This window comes from Poecilia mexicana, unplaced genomic scaffold, assembly GCF_051168715.1.
Source record: "Poecilia mexicana isolate PSO_F unplaced genomic scaffold, ASM5116871v1 scaffold_7, whole genome shotgun sequence".
NCBI lineage: Eukaryota > Metazoa > Chordata > Actinopteri > Cyprinodontiformes > Poeciliidae > Poecilia > Poecilia mexicana.
The window spans coordinates 5,422,793-5,442,122 of record NW_028263376.1 but is presented as its reverse complement, the minus strand read 5'-3'; the positions used below and the strand labels follow the sequence as shown (position 1 = coordinate 5,442,122).

Genomic DNA, 19,330 nt, shown 5'->3' with positions numbered 1-19,330 from the left:
AATACCAGGAATTAACTACAATAATAATAAAAGAAACAAAAAACACTGATATCATCTCAAATTTTTTTTATGCTACTTGTGTTATCTTTATTAAAAATAAATCACACATTGGAAAGTAATTCTCGCTACAATGCTCATCAAGAGCAGAGATGCAGTATTTCATTTTTTCACAGAAAATACTTTTGATTCCATTTGAAACCACCCATGACTTTCCCATCATGCCTCAGCATGTCTGCCTTTCTATTGTCTCCAAATCAACAGACGAAGTTCTTTGAAGATATTATTCTTTGCTTCATGCCTTCTCTGAAAGAAGATATGAACCTTCTTTAAAGCTTCATATCTTACTATGTTGATGTTCAGTTGATCATAAAACTTAAAATAGTAAGACATAAGATGGACTTTAGTGATTTAATTAAGGAAAATAATGTTTTTTTTGTGGCGGAAAACAGCTGTGCTCACTACATCTGTAAAACTAAAATTATGTTCTCTGAACATAATGAAATCCAACAAATAACAGAGAAATTTTTAGATATATTATTCAGACTATTTGGAACAAAGACTCTTCAAAGTGGGGTAGTCTTGTGCACATGTGAACAGTCAGTATCTTAACTCCAGTAGATACTTTTCCTATCTTCACTATTATGATAAAACAAAGATTAATTTTAGATCTAGTGGCTAGTAAAAGCAGGGTCAAAATAAGACAATTACTGTTATGGTTAGACGACTTCAAACTCATAAAGTCATTGTCAGTCACGTGAACACAATTTTGTTGATTTTTTTTAAAACTCTCTAATTTATCAAAGTGAAGATGCTAAAAAGTATGGAAAGCCTCCAGTGCCATATAAACATAAATATTTCACTTTATGTCGACGTGCACACAACACACAAACAATATGGAAAGTAAGTGATGTTTACCCATCAATTATGTCACTTGTAATTAACACATAAACTACGTGTTAATGACACAAATAAAATATCAACAACAAATAAAATACCTTTTTGTGCCTTTTAAGACACAATCAGCATCTGTTTATGACCCAACAAAAAAGCATAAGCAGCATGTTTATTCTACATTAGGGTGCTGTTAACATGTAGTTTATGTGTTAATAACGAGTGATATTGATGTGTATTTGGTGTGTTGTATAACATAAAATCTTTTTACGTATTTGATGTGTACTGTAAATGCTTTGGCTGTACCTAAATACAATACATTTATTGTTCAATACAGACAAGTTTAAAAATTTCCTCCGACAAAGAAAATGTATATAAATCAATAAATTAATCAATCAATACCAAACGGTGTGGTTGGTGGCGTTTCGTATTATGTGAAATCTCAACTTAAGACATTGACACAATTTAACCCCAATCAAGCCAATCAAACCACGTGATTTCTCATCACCATCTGTTGTATAGAGCTTTGGAGTTGACGTCACAGGATATGACGTTTTCGTCGCTCGGCGCCATGTCTGGGGTCCACAGACCAAAACAAACTATTCAGAACACCGGTGTTTTCATTGTGTTACCAACCGCAGTAAAGTTGTTTTCAAGTTGGATACTGGATAAACCGAGCTCCACGGAGTAAGAGACGTTCAGCTCAAGGTTGATCCGATTTATGAACGCTAATTTCGGCCAGCTGTTCTTAAGTCTCTCCACAAGCGCTCGGAGTTTCACATTGCTGCTGTCAATTTCCGAACACTCCTGTGCATAAATGCTTTGTCTTGTGACCAACTGATACCAAAAAGTGGACATTCATGCTATTACACGAGGCACACTATCTTCTATTAAAATTTTAAGTCATATTCAATAATTTTAATATTAAATGTTTTCTTCAGTAGCTTCCAAATTGTGTCCCATTAACTCAATCTGCTTGAAATTGTTCTACTAGATTGTATAGATGAGGCACACTCACCTTTATTACATTTGAACACCTTTTATATATTTTTTAGCTATTTCTGCAGTCAAAATGTTTTATTTTTCTTAGCTTGTAGGTCATGTAACCTATTAACTCAAAATCTGTGTACAATTATTCTATTAAACTATAGATTAGGCATATTTTTATTCCATTTTGACCCCTTTTTTAACCAGAATTATATTAAAAAAAAAAAGAAAATTCATAAAATGTATTACCTCAGATGATCATCATTTGTTACCCGTAATGTTCAATTGCATAAAATTCTAGGCCAGGATCTATGTCATTACATGTTCACTTACCTGAAATATGTTAAATACAACAAATATTTATTAAAGTGTGGTCTATTTCATAAAATTTGTCACCTTTATTGTTTAATTACACATTAAATGTTTAAAGATGGGCTCTTTCATCTGGTTTGTGTCATGATGTGGCGGTGGACACAAATGCAGCAGGCAGTGGACTTACTTTATGTGGATGTAGAAACAAGGCTGATCTAACAATAAGAACTAAGGAACACAGAGCAAGAGAAACTAGAAGATCTAAACAAAGAAATAACCCAACTAGAATGACACAGAAAGATACAGACTCAGACATGGAACAATAACTGAACCTATGGTGATCAAATTAAGAAATAAACATTACTAGAAACCCTGCAGGGAGGCTGAAATAAGAAATAACTAGAAGGATAAAATAGAATAGTCATTAAAGAAGGCTTGACATGGACTCAGACAAACAAGGAAAAGCAATAATATTATTCTAACTACACTAAATACCATGAACCACTTAAGTGAATTGAAACACAAAGTTAATAAAATGAAAACCAAAACAAACCCAAAAACCCAGTGTCTTGACAGATGTCTGATTATATAATTGTTTACTTTAATCACATAAAATATTTATTTAAAAATATAATCTCATTACATGTATGTTTATTACCTGAATATTTAAATATCAAATTGTTACTTAAAATGTGATTCTTTTCTTCACGTTTACATGCAACTTGAAGTGCTTGAATCAAACGATTCATGAATGTTTAATACATTAAATTATTAAATGAGAGAACAGCCACTTCCAACTGTACACATATTTCAACACAAATGGTTCCTGTTCCTCTTCAGAGTCTGCAGCCTTGCTGAGCTCCTCTCCTGGGGTTCCTTCCTCCTCAGCCTCTCCAACTTGCTCCTCTTCTGTTGCCTCTGCTACTGTGTTTTCATTATTTATCTCTTCTGGGGTAAATAATGAAATCAGTCTCAGTAACCTGTTGATGGTTTTGCTGTATCGCCTCTTTAATTGACGCGCATGTCGGTCCGATGTTGTGGCGTTTACCTCGCAGTGACCCACATTCAGCACTGGAACCCAGTCAGGATTGAGCTCATCCATTTCATACGTCGGTTTGCCTTTAAGAGGACATATCAGAACACATCGCTATTAAAGCTGTAAATTTGATAACACTAGTAAAATAGTTTACTTCACAATAATGTAATAACCTCGATGTCCACTGACAAAACTCGGACTATGCTACATAAACAATATTAGCCCGAGCTAAACAACAGAAACTGAACGTAAGAACACTCGGACAAAATCATAGAACAACATTATGACACAAAACCAACAAAGCAAATTTAGACACTCACCAGAAAGGAAATGTCTGGAGGAAACTTGTAGGTATCTGGGGATTTTGGAGAACGTGATATCAAGACGTGTCACCGCTGATACCAGGACATTCGTCTTCTTTTCGTTAGCACCGATAGCTTAGCCTCCTCACGTTGTTTCCAAGCAGGATAATAGTGAAACCAAAGTCCGTCTTATATCCTTTTACCGTTTCAGTCGTGTGATCGGACATTACAGACAATAACGTAGCAAGTTCGTACTATAGCTAAATTATTTTAAGTAACTTGGATTGAAAAAATCTGCGAGACTGTTTTTTTTTTATACTGCGAGACTGTTGTCTATGGACCCCTAAGATGGCGCTGATACCCCTCCGACTAGAGCAGTGACGTCACGCTCCAAAGCTCTATTGGTGAAAAATCTGACATGGATTTCATGCCTCTTTGGTGTCTTGACTGGACTGGTTTTATGGTTTGCTGTAAAGAGAAATTCTGTCATCATCCGTGTTTTTCTGTATAGTTATTTTGAGGTTTTCTGTGTTTAGTCCTGTTTCCCTGAGTCTCTGTGTTGTCCTGTCAGCCCTTGATTGTTCCCAGGTGTGTCTCGTTCCCTTGATTACCCCGTGTGTATTTATGTCCACCTGTGGTCTCTGTCTCTTGTCCGGTCCTTGTCTAACGTCTACTATTGTCGTGTGTCGGCTCTCCAGTGGAACTGAGAAGTCCTGTCTGCCTAGCTCCTGTTTCAGTCTTCAGTATGTCAGTTGCTCCCGGTAACTAGTTGTGCTCTATGTTCTCTGCCGTGCCGCCTGATCTGGACTGTTTTGAGCATTTTCATTAAACTCATAATTTTCATCTACATCCTGGGTCTACCTGCGTCTCTCCTCACCACCAACCTCTACAACTCATGACAAGTTCAATGTCCATCATATAACTGATCTGAAATGTGCTGAACTTGTGTAGAAACCATTACTTGAAAACCATTTTAGAAACAAGTTAGCCGGTATTGAATGTACAGAGGTTGGATTTTCTTGTGGTGTTCAATTTTATATTAGTAAATGGAGGAATCTTGTAATGGTAGAATGATTACAAGCAGTTGTATTTTTTTTGTGTGTGTGTTTTTTTTTGTGTGTGCACGCGCGTGTGTGTGTTTGTATGCAGCTCTGAATGCATTTGGACAGGAGCTCCCGTCGAGCCCTCACGGCTGCACTGAGGGAAGCTGTTACCCTGCAACTGGAAACCTTCTGATTGGACGAGCTGTCAACCTGACTGCCACCTCCACATGCGGTCTGGACGGACCGGAGCAGTTCTGTATTGTCAGCTACCTGCAGGTGAGGAAATGAGTGCACACTCACTGGGAAGATTGGAACAAAATTCATACTCTGAAGGAAAGCTCCAAGCAAAAAAAGGGAGTAAAAGCGGATAATTGCACTTGATTATTCCAGATCAGTTTTGATAATTTCAGGTAGTTTAGCTCATAATTATTGTGCATGCTGTGTCAGAATGAAGTGCTGGTTTAAATTCATTTCTTTAATCCTGAACTTGACCTGATTATCAGGTCATCAGTCCTCCATACAGTATATACTGTGGCTTGCAAAAGTAATACCCCTTGAACTTTTCCATATTTTGTCATATTACAGCCACAAATTTAGTGTTAAACACCAACACAAAGTGATATACAATTGTGAAGTGGAAAGAAAATTATACATGATTCAAAACATTTTTATATATAAAAAACTGAAAAGTGCGGCGTGAGAAGTCTCAAATCTTTTGCAGACTCCAATAGGTTTTCTTTCTAACATTGCCCTGAATTTGGCTCCGTCCATCGTCCCGTAACTCTGACCATCTTCCTTGTCTTTGCTGAAGAGAAGCACCACAGAGCATGATGCAGCCACTGCCATATTTGACAGTGAGGATTGTGTGGTCAGAATGATGGACAGTGTTAGTTCTCTGCCACACAGCGTTCTGCATTTTGGCCAAAAGTTTAATTTTGGTCTCTGACCTCATGTTTGCTGTGTCCGACATGGTTTCTGGAAAACTGCAAATGGGACTTCTTATGGTTTTCTTTTAACAATAATTCTTGTCCCGTGGATGGATTCTCCCACCTGAGCTGTGGATCTGTGTTTGGTCCAGAGTCACCATGGGCCTGTTGGCTCTCTGATCAGTGCTCTGCTTGTTCAGACTAGAAGTTTAGGTGGATGGCGTTGTGTTGGTAGGGTTACAGATGCGTGTATTTGTACTGAGATTGTATTACACACAGGTGTATTCTATTAGACATTAGCAGTTATCAGGCAACTTCTGAAGGTAATTGGTTGTCCTCAGAGAAAATGGGGGCTGAATAGTTTTGCACGCCACTCTTCATTTTTTAGTTTGCAAACATGTTTTGAATCATGTACAATTTTCTTTCTATTTCGCAATTGTATACCACTTTATGTTGGTCTTTCATGTAAAATTTCAAGAAAATATATTTTTATGTTTGTGGTAACAGAATATGGAAAGGTTCAATGGGTATGAATACTTTTGCAAGCCACTGTATATGAAGCCTTCCTGTCAGGAGGAAAAGAAAACTGCAGTTATGTTTTCTCTTTTCATGCTCCTCCATCAGTCACTCATCACTACTTCATCTATAATTGTTCATCTGTCTGTTTGTTTGTAGTTTTGATGAGTGAGGCCCCTCCAGCTGTTAACTCACTAGCGGCTCCACCCTCTTTAAACACACACTCTGTTTTTGTCACATTTTCTCTTTCAGTTTATCACATCTTTGTTTGCTGTTCTGATTAGTCCAAAATTAAAGCCATATTTCAGTATATAATTTTTGTGGGTTGCACTTCACCAGTGACTTTGAGTTTAATCCCTTAGAGAGGCTGAATGTGTAGCTGCTGGTCTCATTAAGCAGGGTCGTGTCATTGCTGTAGCCTACATATATTGAAGATTACATGCATATGCTGAAATATTAAAACTGTATGCTTGAATATGTATTCAAAGAGTCAGGGTATGCTAGATGAAATAAAACTCCTGACAAAAATAATTATTTAATTGAGTGAGCTGATTTAGTAGGATATTAAAGATTATAACCAGCATATAAGGAGATTAAAACTACCTGCAGCTGCAGATGGGATCTGCACAGAGGAGAAATATAAACATGGTGAAATACTCTTATAAATATTGTCTAAGGGTACACTCACACCAGCCCTGTTCAGTCCACTTTAAACAAACTCTAGTTGATTAGCAAGTTTAGACAGAAGAGATTCATTCAAATACTGGAGCTACCTCATCTTCTGCTCCTCCAACAAGAAGAAATGGGTGTTGTAACAAGGGCTGGATTTGCAAGGATGTGGGCCCCTGGGCTGGAGCCAGTTTTGGTACAGTGTTAACAAAGGAAAAATTAATATACTTATGCAAACTATAGGACATTAATAGGTAGCCCTATTCATCAGCAGTATGTTTTTTTAAAAGGTTTTATTGGCTCAACTGGCCTTTATTTGAGAATGGGTAGACAGGAAAGTAGGCAATGAGAGAGGAGGAAGACACGGGGCAAAGGTCACCAGGCTGGGAGTCAAACCTGTGACATCTGCATTGAGGACCAAGACCTCCATATGTGGGTTGTGCTTTGCCCCTTCAGCACCACAGAACCTCCATCAGCAGTAGGTTGTAATTGTTAGATACAGGGTATCTACTGTAACTACTGTAACTGAAAACTATCTCAAACATATTTCATGAAAAGTAAGAGAGGTTCACACACACACTGAGAGGTTCTGGCCAGTTTGTGCCATAAGAGTGTTAGTTTGCTACCTCTTTTCCACAATTAAACAAGTTTTTTGCAACTTGTATATGTTTGGGTTAAGCTTCTTTCCACAGTGGGACACTCTGCTAAAACATCCTGCACACACTGCACTCCTCCTGGCGTTTTCACCATCATGTTTACATTCATCCAGCTCACATCCGTGCATTTCCGCACACCTGCATGTTTGTGCCTGCACTTCCACTGCCTCAGGGCAGGAATATTAACCACTGTCAACTTCCAGGTGAACATAATTGATGCTCTGTGCTTTCTACAACCTTACTTACTACAGTACGGGTCAGGATATTGTGACAGCCTGGTATGTCTGAAGACACTTCAGAGCCCCACAGAAAACATTTGTCATCCAGCTTTCAAATGTCCACGCTATCATCTGTCACTCATGTTCAATGTCTGTTTCCTGGGTAGTGTTTTTCTGCTCTGCAGGATCAGATTTCAGGCTCTTTTTTTTTTCTAGTTTTCTATAGAGCGGAAGTATGTAAGCTGGTTGTTGTCTACTATTTTATCTCTCCTTTACTCTGTAATCGCTGCATATTATTTGCTTTTTCTCAACGGGAAATGTGAGGAAGGGGGGCGTGAATGAAAAACTAAAGAAAAGAGACAATCACTGAGGAGAAAACGGCAGCAAAGTCTCAGTTTCACAGCCTGAGTTGAGGTACAATGGAAACCAAATGAGGGAGGTGGGATGTACTTTCTTTTTGTGTTTGAAACTACCGTTGGACAAAGAAAAGTGTTGTCAAATCAGCTGCAGACTTTAACCAGTGGATTGTTAAAGCGAAACCCTTTAGTTCAGCTGACCAGGCTTGACTAATGGGAGACAAATGAGAGCTGAGAAGAGGAGGGAAGGGTCTTTAGGGCAACATCAGCAATACAGAGGGCCTGAAAGACCAGATTAATTAGGATCTGGCTGATATATCTTCACTTCACAGGCATCAAAGTCAAAGTAGTACTTTTGAATCTAAGTGTTGGCTCTTACAGGTAAGATGTTTGAAATTGTATGACTTTGATAGGTTCTAAGGAACATTGTATTAATAAGGTCCAGCTCACATCCGTGCTCCAGGTCTCAAACTGGTGTGTTATTCTTTCATATGTGCACAGGCATGTAAAAGTTGACATGCATGCACATCCATGACTGTGCTTCCTTTCCTGGCTCAGCTGAGTCCATTTCACAGCCACGTTGTTGTTGCCAGCTTAATCACCCTTGACAACAGCCTAATTAAGAGACGCTGCCCTGGAATCCACCGGTTCTCTGTGCCAACTTCCCCTTATTTCTCTGTTTAGCCCCAGTTTGCTCCATCTGTGCCCCTCTTCAAGGCCTCTTCTCAAATGAATCCCCTTTTTACCCCACAAGAGCAATACTGCATCCTCGTCTCAAATCAGCTTTCATTCAAGTCTAGATACAAATGTCAAGAAAATATGCTGTCATGGTTGGGGTTGTTATGAGAAGTGCATAACATTTGACACAAGTCCAACTGTTCCCTGGTTTCTTCTGATGCTGAATATGTTGTTTGCCTCATCAGGATCCAGAAAAGTGTTTCGAGTGCGACTCCCGTCGGCCGTATGATCCCTACCACCACAGAAACAGCCACCGCATCGAAAACGTGATCTACCTCACAGACCTCAATGGGAATGAGAACTTTTGGAAATCTGTCAATGGTGTGTATTTACCCTTCAACGATGAACACACGCATGATCAGTTTGCTTGTTGCCTCTGTTTTCTCGTGGTACCTGTGTCAGGATCAACAGCTGAGACTAAAGGATTTGTCATTTGTTCATGACGCATCTTGGTGTGTTTGTCGCAGGTAAGGAGGACGTCAGCATCAGACTGAACCTTGAGGCTGAATTCCACTTCACACATCTAATCATGAAGTTTAAGGTACGTTCCTTGTAATTTGATGTAGTTTGAAATGTACCTTTATCTTTCCAAAGCTAAGTGAAAAGAAATTAAATAACATTATGTTAAACTCATGATGGTAATCAAAGCAAACCACTACATAGGGCTGAGGTTAAAGACTGCAAAATGAAGGTGTACTGAAGCAGAGAAACATCTAAAAGTTACAGGACACCGAACCCTTGAGGAATGCAGCTTGAGACCCCGAGTCTAAACCCAAACTAAAGTTGCCTTTGCCTTTCTGTCTCTGAGTGTACTGTATCTGCTGGAGACTTACTCAAGCCTGTTTGTTTTGTACACCTCACTATCTGTTGGCAGATCTACCATAAAGCAAAAGCTTTAGCTAAATCACTTAGACAAGTTGCTCTCCTGACACAAATGACTTTGAATTCCTATTTGTATTTGTTGTCATACAAAACTCACTGATGACTTTGACTTGTGCTGTAATAATTTCTGTGTTCGTTGAACCTCTCCAGACTTTTCGCCCTGCAGCTTTGATCATAGAGCGATCAGCTGATTTTGGCCGCACATGGCGCCCCTACCGCTACTTCGCCAAGAACTGTACCAGGACTTTCCCTGGCATCCCCGCCAATGGCTTGCACCATATCAACGACGTCATCTGTGAAGAACGCTACTCTGATATCGAGCCCTCTAAAGATGGAGAGGTACACTGGAAAATTTGGGACTCTAAGAGATTATTTATTTTACTAATATTACACAAACTCAAATAAAGCAAATTACGACTTAAGGCCCTTTACAGGACAAACGGATCACAATTGTATGTGGGGAGCTAGCCAACAAGCTAATACAAAACAGTTGAACCAACACGCTGCCACCATATAGACAGAAAAACACTTTAGCCCCTGTCACTTCAGTTTCTCCACACCGGGGCACACTGATAAATACCTCGGACCACAAATCAATTTTATCCACTAATCTACATTTGCAAAGAAATTAAAATCTGTACATTTTTCCCTAAAAGTTACTCAAATAAATGCAGCTGAGTAAATGTAATGAGCACCCACCTCTGACAATGATAGATTTTGGGTCTCAATTTCACAAATCAAACTTTTGATTTATTTTTTTAATGCCTAAAATTAAATTGTAATATACTTTTCTCCAACTTTTTTTCCCTAAACTATTTTATTCTGTAATGAAGGTCATTTTTAAAGTGCTGGATCCAGCAATTCCAGTAGAAGATCCCTACAGCTTGGAGATTCAAGGTCAGTGAAGACTTTATGTGTATGTAACAATAACATCATCATCAGTGTATAATGTCACCTTGACATTTTTGTCAGTTTTTATTCATTAACAAAACCTGTTTGAACAAGCCATTTGCAAACTAAGGCTGCATGCTAGGGGAGAACCCAGATCAGACAGTGAAATAGTTTTTGCCTCCTGATAAGAAGATTCCTCATTAACACCTGCTATTAGCATGCTTCCTGTATTCCACAGACTTGTTGGAACAAGAGAAAACATCCATCATCATGAAGGTTGATGAATCAGCAGGATGAAAGCTGATAAAAAAAATAATCTAACCAGCCAAACTGCATTATATAGAATGAGACTCAACTTCATCTGTTTATCTTTATGTTGCAACTACATTTTCTTAAACAAAACAAAACAAAACAAAAAAACACATTAAGGTAAACTTAGACAAGTAGTCTGCTGTTTACCTCAAACTCATTAACAGGTTGGCCCCTAAGGCATATTAATATGGAGACACAGGAAAAGTGAGTTAAAGAAAGGTATCACACCTACGATTGAATTATATTAACTGAATAAACTTCAATGAGTGACATGAAAAATACTCTTTATTACATATCAACATACATCACCATGAAAAGTATTGGCCTCCTTCCAGATAATCTTTGTTTTGATTATTAAGGTCTCCACTGTAATTTTCTTCTTTTAATTAAAAAAGCTCTTAATTAAGGCTATTTTGATCTGGTTTTTTCTCTTCAGAACTTTTGCGTATCACCAACCTGCGCATCAACTTCACAAAGCTCAACACGCTGGGAGACGACCTGCTGGACCGCCGTTCGGACGTTCTGCAGAAATATTACTATGCCATTAATGAGTTGGTGGTCCGAGGAAGCTGCTTTTGTTACGGACATGCTTCAGAGTGCGCACCAGTGCCAGGGGTAAACACCCATGAGACTGGCATGGTAGGTTAACAGACTAATACACTAGCACAGATTGCATTGTGTGTGTTGAAGTGAGACCAACACCCAAATGTAGACTTAAAGCTGCAGTATGTAACTTTTGGGGAAAAAAAAAAAAAGAAAACATATATATATATGTCGTACACATTTGTTAAAACTGTTACCATATCCTGACAGTATTTATGAGACAGATGATCTGGGAAAAGATCGATCTCCTCCTCCCCCCGCCTGAACTTCTATTACCATCTGAAGAAATACACCACTCCCAACCAAAAACATCCAATCAGAGCAAAGAGGCGGGTCTTGGCTCTGTCAGTCAACTTTATGTACTTGTTGCTAAATGTGTTCAAGGCAGCAAAATGACTTTCTGTACAGGAAAACTGCAAGCATTTATGACAGGCTCTGCTATCAGGAAGAAGCTGTAGTGGAGCAGAGAGTAAAGGGAGGAATTGGATAAGAGGGTTGAGCAGCGCTGCACAGAGGGTTGACTGATGGCGCTAAGATCCTCCTCCTTGCTCTGATTGGTTGTTTCTAGTGAGCCCTGGAAGAAGGCAGAGGAGTTACATACTTCAGTTTTAAAAGCAGAGGTTCAAGCTGGTGGAGGACTAGCTGCATTAATGAAAATAATACAAACTGCTAAGCAAAGGAACACACAGTTATGGATTTATCTTTTCAATATTATACTGATAAGCTCACATATATAAACCTACATTCCTATTAATACTTGGTTAGATGTGCCTGAGAAAGTTACAGATGAACTCTGACAACAAGCTTTGGACATTATTCTGGTATGATTATATCACTATTCATGGCATAATTGGTAGGTTTCGTTTTAAACTGACTGCTTTCTGGACTCAGAGCTGACTTGTAGGGATAGTCTTTACATTCTTCAATGTGCAGGTGAGTGCTTACTTGAAGCTTAATGTGTTTATTGATTCCAAGCCAGCTCTGGTGTGTTTGAAATCATTGTCATGTTGGAACACCCTTTGTTTTTTTAGATGCCGCCCTGAGTGGTTGCCCATTAGTTGGGTTATGTTGGTCGAGATCTCAACTGTTTTTGGACGCGTTCGCACTGCTTACCTATAATGTCCTATGAATTCACGCACTAATTTAGTAAAATGTATTTTATATTTACATGTATTTAGCCACAAAGACACAGTCCAGTGTCTTTATCTGACATCTTACAGCATTTTATTGTAAATATTATTAGATTAATCACTTAATGGATTTTGTGAAGTTAAACTTTAAAATCAACCAATGATCTTTTTTACAATCAAATATTAAAATAAAAATAGTCTTGTTACCTGAAACCAGAAGAGGAACAAAAGAAATCTAATATCTATTCTAGTTTTTAATGAAATGGTCTCATTTGATCTTGTTTTTCCAGGATGTTGTAGCATTTTTATCTCATAATTCTCTGTACTCTGATTCATTAGATCCATGGCCGCTGTGTTTGCAAGCATAACACTGAAGGTCTGAACTGTGAGCGCTGCAAGGTTTTCCACAATGACTCACCTTGGAGACCAGCGGAAACAGAGGACCCACACACATGCAGAGGTAGACCATCCATGCACAATCTCAGCCAAACTTTATAAGATGTTATTGATCATGAGGTTTTTCAACGAAGACTGAAGCTGCTTTTTAAGTCGATACAATTAATCTTTCATCTGGCAAAAACAGATCTGCAAATACTTGTTTTCTAAGACAACCAACAGGAGAATGTGTAAACGGACGAGTGATCTTGTCTTCCAAGTTCTACGTGTCTTTATTTTAGGCTGACGGAACAGAATACAAAACAAGAAGAAACAGAATAAACAGCTTCAGTTCTCCTCTTTCTTGACATCTGATGTTATTTGAAATTTTTTTTAAATTTGATCCTTGTATTCATCAGCCTGATAGTGGAGCAAAGAGCTGAGCACCCAGAAGCAATTGTTTAATTTAGTTTGGTCCCGACGTTGCACTATGACTGGATGTTTTTGGGTCATGTTCCAGCTGAAACGCTAAGCAAGCTTATTTGCACGGTACCAAACATACAAAGGAAAATTATAACTGTGCTATAAGAAAAAATATGATCAGAGATTCCAAAAAATACTTCATCCTTTAAAAAGATGAACAAAGCAACATATGAGAGCATTAAAACATGACGCATAAACACACAAAGAAAGAAATGAAAAAACTTAAGCCGTTTTGGCTAAGCTGCTGAAAACATTCTACATGGTTAAGTAGAAATTCTCAAATGTACCAAGACTCAAAACCATGCAAAGTTTTTCAGAGCTTCAAATTTAATTTTAAATTCTAGACTTTTACAATCAATGAGCAAGTGCAGAGAGTTTTAGGTTTTTGTCCAGGACTGTCTTGCAGCTCCATCCACTTTATCAACTCTGACCAGAACCATACCCACAGCGTTACTTTGCCAACACCATGTTTCAACATGGGGATGGTGTGTTCAGAGTGATGCGCAGGATTAGTTTTTTGCCAAACACAGCACTTAAATGCTGTGTTTGGCATTTAAGTATATAGGCGGGTTTTATATATATATATATATATATATATTTCTACATTTTCAACTCCTTGGAAAAAACGACTCGGTGCATCACTACTACTTTGTGTTGGTTTGTCAGAAAAAAATCTAAGAATTCTTTAGACTTTATTTTATTTATTTTGTTTATGTTACATAATATTAATTTCCTGGATTTTTTAAACCTTTTTCTGCAGAATGTAACTGCAACGGCCATACAAACCAGTGTCACTTTGACATGGCGGTGTATTTGGCGATGGGCAACACCAGCGGTGGAGTTTGTGATAACTGTCTGCACAACACAATGGGACGCAACTGTGAGATGTGCAAACCATTCTACTACCAAGACCCCAACAGGGATATTCGGGACCCTCGTGTCTGTGTTGGTGAGGTGTTTTTATGTAATAATGTTTTTTTTTTGTTTTTTTTTTCCCCCCAAAAAAATGGTTTTGTTGGCTCTAGTGGCCTTTATTTGAAAGTGGTTCGACAGGAAAGAGGGTAATGAGTGAAGGGGAAGACATGCGGCAAATGTTGCTAGGCTGGGAATCGAAACTGTGACCACCACGAGGACTATGGCCTCAATACGTATGTTGTGCTTTGCCCATGTGCCACCACAGCACCCCTATGTAATTATGTTTGGGACATGTTGAAGAAGATTTTAAGTTATAATATATTTTGGAAAATCTCTGGCTCTATCTTCTCACGGATCCCAGGTTCTCCCGGCGGGCCGAAGTGAAGCCACACAAAAAACAATGAGTGTTGACGTCACAGAATTACAGAGTTTAGTCCAATAGAAGACAATGTATGAAATTACAACAGAAACTGCAGAACAACAGAGACATACATTCATTTACCTGAGACAAATGGAAAAGAAGAAGGAAAGAAAGAAAAGTAAAGAAGTCTTTGGAGAATTGCAAGAGCAAATCTAATTTGTTACTGTTGTGTAGAAAGTTTTATAGTAAAGGCGTATTCTTGTCTTTTAATTTATTCAAATAAGGCATATCTTTGCTCATCCAACCAGGAGCTGTCTCTGACCCTCTCTAAAGTTAAAAACTCCCTGCAATTTGTTTTCAAGATCAAAGGCGATTTGTCCCCTTTGTCATAACAAACTGGAAGCAGAGCTTCTCCTCTACTGGCCTGGACTCCTGGTTTTACGGCTTTTTACAGATCAGTGTGAAAGCTGGAACTTCGCCTGATTGTTTCCCACACAGACAAAGGGCAGTTCAAAAAGATCTTGGCAAACAATCTGCTGTAACTACAGGTAAAATAAAGGTCAATAGGGCAGAATAAGTTATTAATCTGAAAACTATAATTAGGCTATTTCAATAAAGACATGTTAAGTTTTAAAACTAGCATATTCTAAATGTATTTTCTTAACAGACACTAACACTGTAGTTCAATCTTTTTTGATCAACGCATTTTATTGAACAAACACTGTATTCAACACTTACAACGGTATTAATAAACTTTTAATGTTCTTCCCTCAAAACTGCAGCCCTCCACAACATCCCTAACACAGCAAAATAAATAGATAATATAAACACAAATAAAAAGAATGAAGTAATATCAGTATCTATGTTTTCAAAATAAGGAAAAAAAGATTAGCATTTGCTATAAAATGAGTTTTGCCTGTAGAATGGTTCTGATCTTTTCCGTGTAAACATTGTATATGACATCCTTAGTCCATTTCCCATGAGCAGTAAAATATTTTCCATTTCAGTACAACATTCTCCCAGCCAATAGAAGGCAGGAAGCAATTAGGTTGGAACATCGCTTAGAGAGACTGGCGACGTTCCATTCCAAAGGAGGATCCACTCCAAAGATAAAGAAATATTTCAAGGACAAGGATTCAGAAATACAAAAAGATCTACTTTCACAAGGGGTTCGAAAACTGTCTGAGCTTTTGATAACCTACACTGTAAAAAAAAACGGCCTCATTTTACGGTAAAAAACTGGCAGCTGAGTTGCCAGAAGTTTACCGTCTTTATACGGTAAAATTCTGGCAACCAAAACTGCCAGTTTTTTACCGTATTTCTAAAATACGGTAAAATTCTGGCAACCAAAGCTGCCAGTTTTTTACCGTATTTCTAAAATACGGTAAAATTCTGGCAACCAAAGCTGCCAGTTTTATACCGTATTCTGTAAATGCAGGATTTTACCGTATTTTTAAAATACGGTAAAATTCTGGCAACCACAGCTGCCAGTTTTTTACCGTATTTGCTAAATGCAGGATTTTACCGTATTTTTAAAATACGGTAAAATTCTGGCAACCACAGCTGCCAGTTTTTTACCGTATTGTGTAAATGCAGGATTTTACCGTATTTTTAATATACGGTAAAATTCTGGCAACCACAGCTGCCAGTTTTTTACCGTATTGTGTAAATGCAGGATTTTACCGTATTTTCAAAATACGGTAAAATTCTGGCAACCACAGCTGCCAGTTTTTTACCGTATTTGCTAAATGCAGGATTTTACCGTATTTTCAAAATACGGTAAAATTCTGGCAACCACAGCTGCCAGTTTTTTACCGTATTTTGTAAATGCAGGATTTTACCGTATTTTTAATATACGGTAAAATTCTGGCAACCACAGCTGCCAGTTTTTTACCGTATTTGCTAAATGCAGGATTTTACCGTATTTTTAAAATACGGTAAAATTCTGGCAACCACAGCTGCCAGTTTTTTACCGTATTGTGTAAATGCAGGATTTTACCGTATTTTTAATATACGGTAAAATTCTGGCAACCACAGCTGCCAGTTTTTTACCGTATTTGCTAAATGCAGGATTTTACCGTATTTTTAAAATACGGTAAAATTCTGGCAACCACAACTGCCAGTTTTTTACCGTATTTGCTAAATGCAGGATTTTACCGTATTTTTAAAATACGGTAAAATTCTGGCAACCACAGCTGCCAGTTTTTTACCGTATTTTGTAAATGCAGGATTTTACCGTATTTTTTAAATACGGTAAAATACCGTACTTCCTAAAATATGTTAAAAAAAATAAAATGTGGTTTTGCCGTAGTAAATACGGTCATGCTGACTGAGGCATAATATCTACATGAGTGAAAAACACATCCAGACTGTATGATATATTGACATTTTATTGTAAACCCTCCCCCCCAAAAAAAACTTATGCTAAATTACTGGTCACTGTTCCTACCAGAATTTTACCATACAAATTATAGTACAACAACCAAGGAAGTGTAACTTGTCAAGCATTTCTATACAGAAAGTTATAAAGAAAATAATTTCTAATTAAACAAAAATACAGATTACGAGTAATCCACTTAAAGAAACAATTTCTATTTAAAAAGTCAAGTTAAAAAAAGAACTGATTCTATTTTCTGTCCAGTTTCCTCACGGTATTACTGAGATCTGGAAAACAAAAACGAAAAAAAACAGTATGTGTCCACATAAGAGATAACATATTGTAGAAGAAAAAATGGTGATAAAAGGATTCTTGTTCTGGGTTGAGAGTCACAAGTCGCTGAGATCAGACTTTGCTCAGGATGGTTGTAGTCTTCCCAGTCACAGGTTGAAATTGAGACTCACATGTTGTCAATCGGGTGTTTCCTCTCTGCTGGAAAACAAACAAAGAAAAAGTTAGAAAGTTGCACTACATGAACATCTTATTCGCTTAAATGTTTGTTTCACCTTTGTTGACTTGCATATGGACACAGGTACTTCAACCAGGTGGTGTGATCATTTCTGACTGAAAATTCAGTAGTTAAACCTTTGTTGTCAACAGGTGTGATCCTCTGGTCTGGAACCAGACAAAATACACAAACAAAAAACATAAATAAAAACAAATATAACTGTTTTAGGCAATTTATGAAATAGATACTCACCATTTATCTGAGTCTCATGAAGGCCAATAGGTTGTCTTCAACCATTTATGTAAGTTACATTTCCTGCAAGCTAGCAGAAACAAAGCTGTAAATGTGAACACTTTTCATACAGGCAAACAAATTGATACAGCTGAGACAATTTATGCTAGGTTAGTTTTTCTCAGTCACTTTTGGTGCATTTCTCAAGTCATTGTTGGCATTTACAAAACAGTAAGCGCATTTCTCAAAACAATTTGTAGAAACAGGAAAAATAGCATTTGGTTGCTTTCAAAATCCTTAGTTCAGCTCTTAAAATTCTGTCTGTTAACATATCAGTGACTCAAAATAATAAGTTATAGTTTCTCTATGTACAGATAAGACAGTCAAATTGATTAGTCATAGAGCTTTGGAGCGTGACGTCACTGCTCTAGTCGGAGGGGTATCAGCGCCATCTTAGGGGTCCATAGACAACAGTCTCGCAGTATAAAAAAAAAACAGTCTCGCAGATTTTTTCAATCCAAGTTACTTAAAATAATTTAGCTATAGTACGAACTTGCTACGTTATTGTCTGTAATGTCCGATCACACGACTGAAACGGTAAAAGGATATAAGACGGACTTTGGTTTCACTATTATCCTGCTTGGAAACAACGTGAGGAGGCTAAGCTATCGGTGCTAACGAAAAGAAGACGAATGTCCTGGTATCAGCGGTGACACGTCTTGATATCACGTTCTCCAAAATCCCCAGATACCTACAAGTTTCCTCCAGACATTTCCTTTCTGGTGAGTGTCTAAATTTGCTTTGTTGGTTTTGTGTCATAATGTTGTTCTATGATTTTGTCCGAGTGTTCTTACGTTCAGTTTCTGTTGTTTAGCTCGGGCTAATATTGTTTATGTAGCATAGTCCGAGTTTTGTCAGTGGACATCGAGGTTATTACATTATTGTGAAGTAAACTATTTTACTAGTGTTATCAAATTTACAGCTTTAATAGCGATGTGTTCTGATATGTCCTCTTAAAGGCAAACCGACGTATGAAATGGATGAGCTCAATCCTGACTGGGTTCCAGTGCTGAATGTGGGTCACTGCGAGGTAAACGCCACAACATCGGACCGACATGCGCGTCAATTAAAGAGGCGATACAGCAAAACCATCAACAGGTTACTGAGACTGATTTCATTATTTACCCCAGAAGAGATAAATAATGAAAACACAGTAGCAGAGGCAACAGAAGAGGAGCAAGTTGGAGAGGCTGAGGAGGAAGGAACCCCAGGAGAGGAGCTCAGCAAGGCTGCAGACTCTGAAGAGGAACAGGAACCATTTGTGTTGAAATATGTGTACAGTTGGAAGTGGCTGTTCTCTCATTTAATAATTTAATGTATTAAACATTCATGAATCGTTTGATTCAAGCACTTCAAGTTGCATGTAAACGTGAAGAAAAGAATCACATTTTAAGTAACAATTTGATATTTAAATATTCAGGTAATAAACATACATGTAATGAGATTATATTTTTAAATAAATATTTTATGTGATTAAAGTAAACAATTATATAATCAGACATCTGTCAAGACACTGGGTTTTTGGGTTTGTTTTGGTTTTCATTTTATTAAC

The 19,330-nt window shown here is 37.7% G+C and overlaps 1 protein-coding gene and 2 long non-coding RNA genes across 7 annotated transcripts in view; 2 read left to right on the top strand and 1 right to left on the bottom strand.

Moving 5' to 3' along the window:
• Positions 1–19,330, top strand: part of lamb2l (laminin, beta 2-like) — a 68,230-nt gene that overhangs the window by 18,541 nt on the left and 30,359 nt on the right. For all 5 annotated transcript variants that reach the window (XM_014967215.2, XM_088006917.1, XM_014967216.2 and 2 more), the window contains 8 exons: positions 4,678–4,847; positions 8,836–8,971; positions 9,118–9,191; positions 9,683–9,871; positions 10,366–10,429; positions 11,172–11,374; positions 12,808–12,928; positions 14,087–14,275. In XM_014967215.2, the coding sequence (XP_014822701.2) occupies positions 4,678–4,847; positions 8,836–8,971; positions 9,118–9,191; positions 9,683–9,871; positions 10,366–10,429; positions 11,172–11,374; positions 12,808–12,928; positions 14,087–14,275 (1,146 nt within the window). The remainder of the gene's footprint in view (positions 1–4,677; positions 4,848–8,835; positions 8,972–9,117; positions 9,192–9,682; positions 9,872–10,365; positions 10,430–11,171; positions 11,375–12,807; positions 12,929–14,086; positions 14,276–19,330) is intronic.
• LOC148158260 (uncharacterized) lies at positions 2,770–3,920 on the bottom strand. Its single transcript, XR_015763716.1, has 2 exons — positions 3,547–3,920; positions 2,770–3,309 (listed from the first exon to the last, which is right to left on the bottom strand). It is a non-coding gene; the product is annotated as an uncharacterized LOC148158260 (long non-coding RNA).
• LOC148158259 (uncharacterized) lies at positions 17,743–19,277 on the top strand. Its single transcript, XR_015763717.1, has 2 exons — positions 17,743–18,500; positions 18,738–19,277. It is a non-coding gene; the product is annotated as an uncharacterized LOC148158259 (long non-coding RNA).